At 45.5% G+C, this 6,222-nt stretch overlaps 1 protein-coding gene across 5 annotated transcripts; it reads right to left on the reverse strand.

Annotated features, from left to right (window-relative positions):
- Nucleotides 1–210: 210 nt before the first annotated feature.
- On the reverse strand, nt 211–5,519 carry SRSF5 (serine and arginine rich splicing factor 5). Of its 5 annotated transcripts, none has more exons than XM_068543612.1 (8): nt 5,393–5,519; nt 4,351–4,492; nt 3,951–4,021; nt 3,714–3,812; nt 3,358–3,427; nt 2,066–2,139; nt 1,503–1,613; nt 211–1,040 (listed from the first exon to the last, which is right to left on the reverse strand). In XM_068543612.1, the coding sequence occupies exons 2-8, from the start codon at nt 4,474–4,476 to the stop codon at nt 767–769; spliced, it is 825 nt and encodes a 274-aa protein (XP_068399713.1). In that variant the 5' UTR covers nt 4,477–4,492; nt 5,393–5,519; the 3' UTR covers nt 211–766. The 5 variants fall into 5 exon arrangements, with proteins under 5 accessions (XP_068399713.1, XP_068399705.1, XP_068399732.1 ...); XM_068543604.1 differs by having other exon boundaries at nt 5,389–5,519; XM_068543631.1 differs by having other exon boundaries at nt 211–1,037; nt 5,264–5,518.
- Nucleotides 5,520–6,222: the final 703 nt, after the last annotated feature.

Consider the following 6,222-nt stretch of genomic DNA (forward strand, 5'->3'; position numbering starts at 1 on the left):
GACAGGAGGATCACACACAAGGGAAACTGTCATAACAACTGTTAGTCATCACTGTTTTGAACAGTTCACACTTCTTTGCCCATCTTCTGACTAGCCAAGAAATGTCAACGGTACTAATTAAAAAAAAAAAAAAAAGGGATTTTAAATGTGTCAAATGTGCATGGGGAAGGAGGATGTAGCCGTACTTCCTTCAAACAAAACAGACAAAAGCAGTTTTATAATCTTTTATTATCAATAACAAACAGCTGCTTTAACGTCTTTGCCAGGCAGCTGTTAAAGGGTGGGTGGACGGACACCCTTGACCCTAACAAGGAAAACTCAAATTAAGCCTTTACGTACAAGCAAATTTAGAGCTCTTTTAAGTGTCCAAAGCTATTAATTAGTTTAAGTGAGGCATTAAACTAATTCTGTATTAACATATTTGAATAACCAGGAACTAAAACGTTCAAATTTTTTCTAGTACAAAAAAATTAAATTTGCTTTAGTTATAAAAGAGCTCTGTCAATATACACAAACTATATACTTCAGACATTCACAAAAATGTGAGCAGAAGGCTTATCAAAAACATTTAATACAATTAGTTTTCAACAACCCCTGGTGGTCCACATCTACAAAGATACCCAGCCCAACCCAGCCCAACCCCCCTCCAAATCCCACCCCCACAGAAAAGCACATACTTACCAGAATTTTTAGCAAGTATGGTTTGGGAATTTTTTTTTTTTTTTTTTTTAGAAAAAGAAGGCCCCCAGGGCAAGTTATTTACAGTTTAATTGCCACTGTCAACTGATCTGGACCTTGACCGGGACCTGGACCTGGACCTCTGGCGATCCACAGATGCTGGAGACTTAGATCTACTTGAAGAACCACGTTTCTGGCTCTTCTCAGGCACAGGAGACCTACTAACAGAACGGGACTTGCTCCGGCTCCGGCTCCGGCTCCGGCTCCTGGACCGGCTGTAAGACTTGCGACTCCGGGAACGAGATCGGCTACGAGACCTCGAGGAACTCCTGCTCCGGGAACGAGACCTGCTTCGTGACCTACTAGGAAAGAAAAAAAAACAGAAAACAAAAAACTAACACTAAGTAGCAGGCCCTACAAATCCATTAAATAAAACTTTGACCTAAAAATTTAAACAGGACATCCCTGGTGGTGCAGTGATTAAGAATCCGCCTGCCAATGCAGGGGAAACGGGTTTGATGCCTGGTTCAGGAAGAATCCACACGCCGCGGAGCAACTAAGCTCGTGCGCCACAACTACTGAGCCTGTGCTCTAGAGCCCACGAGCCACAACTAGTGAGCCCGGGTGCTGCAACTACTGACGCCCGAGCACCTAGAGCCCGTGCTCCGCAATAAGAGAAGCCACCGCAATGAGAAGCCCGCGCACAGCAACGAAGAGTAGCCCCCACTCGCCGCAACTATGAAAGCCCAAGCGCTGCAATGAAGACCCAACACAGCCAAAATTAAAAAAATACATTTATATTAAAAAACAATTTAAAGAGATACCTGTGCCTTTTGCTGCCTTCAATTAATTTGATTTTTCTCCCATTTATTTCTTTTCCAGAAAGTTTTTCAATAGCATTCTTTAAGTCACCATAAGAGGCAAACTCAACTACCCTACAAAGAAAAAAATGCCATTTGTAAAGTTACATACTTCTTGTAGTCTCACAAACTATGTTATCAGTCTAGTTTAAGTACCTTTTTAATGTTCATTTTGCTATTGCTATATTGAGTCATCTCTTTACAGATAAAACAGCATGAGAGCAAGACTTTGCAACCTCCAAACCGTTGACATTTTAAGCTAGATGATTCTTTGGGGGTGAGAAGCTTTCCTGTGCACTATAGGATGATTACTAACATCCCAGACCTCTTCTCGCAAAGATGCCAGCAGCACCCTCAATCATGACAACCAAAACGTCTCCAGAACTGCCACATGTACCCTGAGGGGCAAACTCAACCCTGATTGAGAACTGCTACATTCCAGCATGTCCAAATTTTGAGAGCTCAAACATTCAGAGTAAAACTTTCAGAATACTTTAAAAGGCTCTCATACTCCAGTACATACTCACCCTTCATTTAATTTAGGTCGATGTGCATCCGCAAAGGTTACTTCCCCAGCTTGTCTCATGAAATCTTTGAGATCCTTAACACAAGACGATTGTGTTAAGCAGAGAAAAGGAAACATGACACACAAACAACCACATTGTATAAAAACAAGACTACTGAAAGAGAAGATGTTAGATAAAGTACAAACATGGTATTCACCACACTTGTATTCTATCAGAATTTAAAAATAATATATGTCAGGGCACGAAATAAGCAAATAGCATATTGCTTTTAAGCAAAATGCCAGGAAATTCAGATTTTAACATTAAAGTAGTATTAGTCTATACTGAGCTCAATACAAAAGGAAAAAAACAAAACAAAAAACAAGAACAAAACAAAAAGAAACAATACATATTTTTAAAGTAAAGACTAAAGTAGAAATTTTATATTTAAAAACAGAACATTTACAAGACACCAATTATCTTGTGCCCCATATGTCATTAAAAAAGTTTACTTTACCTTTATTATTATTTCCCTAGGCTAGTCAAGCAGCAAACCATTTATCGGTCGGAGAAACCTTCATGACATATGCCCGACTGGCTCTTCGCCACCCACTTGAAGGACACTACCCAATCGATGGAAGCCTTTAATCGCACAGCCCTCCCTATTAGCGGACTACTGGCGGATGCAGACATGTTCTACTCTTGTGTAGTTACCAAGGACCACTTTACTGCGATCAGGATTCCAACGACCACCTAATTTCGTATCTTTCAACTCTTTTCGACCAGGACCTCTTATTCGGAAGCGTTACAGGAAGACAGCTCTCAACTTAGGGATCAGATCACGTTATCAACGCTCTGGGATCGCTGCAACCTGGCACTTCAAGGAAGTGCACCGATTACGTCTAGACCGGCAAACACAGATCTAGAGGTGGCCAATTGATCACTGTAGGAGCTGACTGGCAAAGTCAACCAGGCCCAACCAAGAGTGACCAAGACAACGATTAGGATAACCCACAGGCACTCCTCGTCATAAGGCCAACGACACAGATAGGCTGGCAAATAAAGGGTTTAATATTTGGTTAAAATTGATTTTAAAAAACAAGAAAATATATCCTCAAAACATTTACATTTGATCACTAATATTAAAGTTTGAAATATCCCCCAATTACATTTAATTAAAATTTTAAAATTACGATTAAGTCCATTAATTTAAAAATAAAACTACTTTTAATAAAACATTAATAAAAACATTAGCTACCCACTAATATTTAAAAAGCCACATTGAAATATCTCAAAACTGTATTTCAACAAACCTGCCAGCTGACTCTTGAAGATAAATTCTCAACTATAAGCCGATTTTCTGTTCTTACAGGTGGAGCATTTCTGAGGAAGAAAATGAGCGCTCACAATGGAAGAAATGAAGCAACGTGCACTTATGGTGTTCAGTTGTGGGCAAGTTCAAGCAATCAGATATGACAAGTCATTCAAATGACTTCCGCCAACAGTTTCTGCATTACTTTATGACTCACACACTTACAGGAACAGTGGACATAACAGAACTGATTATACATAAACAGCAAAATCACTTATCGCTAATGGTTTTTAAACATTAAAGACTCCTCCTGCTGTAACGCTTGTTCAAAGCAGCCATCCACCATCCATCACATACCGTCTATCATTTCGAGGTCTGCGACTACTAAAACGGTCTGAGTAGCGTCCTCTACCTCTTCCGCCTCGAGATCGAGCCCGAGCATGTTCAATTGTAACCCTACAGAAAGGGAAGAAACATCTTCATTACCCACTTAAGCTATGTAAGAGACCTATTTAGAAATAAATACCCAGCTGACCTCGTCTGCTCTATTTCTGTGGTGCTAACTAGTGATAAAACTAAAAACGAGGTCCTCACCTTTCACTGCAGAGTTCTTTTCCATCAAGTTCATATACGGCATCATCTGCATCCCTGGGATCCTCAAATTCCTAAAATACAAACGTGAAAAAACCCAAATGCTTCACACGGCTTTAAAAGTGTATTCTACAACCCATTAAAACCAGTAAATACCTGTGAAAGCCCAGGAAGAGTATCTTAATGACAACAGCATACAGCTCAGCCCCATCAAAAAGCGACCAGCAGTGACTTCTCTCAGCCAGCAGTGAGACTCTTTTATCCCTTCAGAAAATTCACTGCCTTAAGGATGCAAAGCATTTCCTAAAGATACTCTACCTGGACTCAATAAAATCAAAGGCACTGCTTACCACAATCTTTACCCTCTTAACAACAGATAAGTCAACCAGTTCTAAATACTCACCACAAAACCAAAGCCTCTTTTCAGATCAATATCTCGTATTCGTCCATACCCCTTGAAGAATCTTTCCACGTCTTTCTCCCGGGCCGCTGGATTTAGCCTCCCGATGAATACTCGACAGCCACTCATGTCCGACTAGTACCTCCTGTCAGGAAATAATTCCATTGAGATAATACCGGTGAAATGTCAGAAAAATGCCTGGTCAAGGGATCAAAAACATAAACGGCATAAAATAAAATGTTTACCCGGTGATGTTATAAACAAGACTGCCAAGAGTGCCTCTTAACTAGGCCAGGTCCCTTGCAGACAAAATTAAAACTCGGCTCCCAACACGATCCTTCCCTGGGCCCAGACCGCAGCAACCGCAACGCCCACTGCCGCCTCTGGAACTGCGCAGCCGCACTCTCTCCCCGGCTCTTCTGGCCCCCTCCCGTCTGCCGCAGTCAGGAAAGGCCGAGAAGTGCGGGCGGAGCCGACCCCCCCTCCGCAAGGCCAGCCCAATGGCGACGGGCCGCGCGCGCGTCGCCGCCTCCCAGGAGAGTCACAGCGGGTGGAAGCCGGAATCTCGCGACGCCACCGCCTCGCCTCGCCTGCGCAGACGGCGGCGGGCGGCCGCGGAGCAGGCACAAAATGGCGGCCTCGGAGCCGGCGGTGGGGACAACCGCGCGTGCCAAACTCCCTGTCCCCTCCCCCTCTCCCGACCCCACCGCTCCGGGTCACCGTACCCGCCCTGGGACAGCCCCGACCACACCCCGAACAAAGGTCTCGGCCCACTACTCGCCGGGTTCGGAGAGTAAAGTAAGGAGGCAGGGAGGGGCACACAACCCCTCTGTAAAAACGACCGTGACCAGGACCGCCCCTCCCCCGTCAGGTCCCCTCAAACAATACCCAAAGGGAGACGTGCCCCAGCGCCCACCTCGAATAAACTGCGCTCATTGGACGCCGTCCTCCGCACAGAGAGCAGCCCTGACCACTCGCGATCTGAGCGGCCATGAAGAAGCCTCGATCCGAGAAGCCTTTCCCTCAAAGTGAGCCACTCACCTACCGGACAGGATCTTTGGCAGCTGAGACGCAGAGAGGTCCGTAGTCTGCGACGGAGCCGGCAGCCTCCCCGCAGACCAGGACTCAACTCGGCTACGTCTCTCCACAACTGACGCACTTAGCTGCTCTGGCGTCCCACAAAATGGAGGGCGCGTCCCTGCGTCACTTCCGGGACCGCCCCTGGCACCGCCCCATTGGCTCGGGGAAAGAGGTGTCGGGGGGCCGGGCCTCTTTATGGTGACGGCCTAAGTGACCCGCACTAGCGGTGGGCGGGGCCGAGGGGAGGGACCTGGCATGGGCGTGGCCGTCAGGTTCTCGGCGCCGGAGGGGCCGCGGTGGAAGACTGGCTGGTTCCCCTTAGGCCGTGAAGTTCAGTTCATAATTATCTCCCCCATAAAAATACCCTAAGGCAAATGACACCTTTTGTTTGTTTGTTTGTTTTCGCCGTGCTGCGGCATGCAGGATCTTAGTTCCCCGACCAGGGATCATACCTGTGCCCCCTGCGGTGGAAACCCTGATTCTTAACCACTGGACCACCAGGGAAGTCCCCACACCTCTTTTTTATCTGAAGTTTTTTTTTAATACCCTGAAGCATACTGGGTGAAAGAAACTCAGGCTTTGCAAAAATACCTGGCCATCTCTGACCCCTTGCTGCTTGCAATTTACGGTTGCACTTTGGAGGGCGCTCCATGATGCTCAAGTGAATATTTTAACCATATCACGGACTTACGGGTTAGTTATAGTAAGAAGTCTAAGGAGCTGCAGTATTGTTTAAATGGAAGGTTTGGGGGTCATGAGATACTGAAATTGGGACTGTGGCTAGAAGGCCATCTG

Source organism: Eschrichtius robustus, chromosome 1 (genome assembly GCF_028021215.1).
Source record: "Eschrichtius robustus isolate mEscRob2 chromosome 1, mEscRob2.pri, whole genome shotgun sequence".
Taxonomy (NCBI): domain Eukaryota; kingdom Metazoa; phylum Chordata; class Mammalia; order Artiodactyla; family Eschrichtiidae; genus Eschrichtius; species Eschrichtius robustus.

Excerpts from the sequence above, each read along its gene's own strand:
- SRSF5 (XM_068543612.1), bottom strand. The coding sequence starts at position 4,476 with ATGAGTGGCTGTCGAGTATTCATCGGGAGGCTAAATCCAGCGGCCCGG. Across the intron at positions 4,022-4,350 it reads AAAGAGGCTTTGGTTTTGTG|GAATTTGAGGATCCCAGGGA; the intron begins GTGAGTATTTAG and ends TTTGTATTTTAG. Across the intron at positions 3,813-3,950 it reads AAAGAACTCTGCAGTGAAAG|GGTTACAATTGAACATGCTC; the intron begins GTGAGGACCTCG and ends CCCTTTCTGTAG.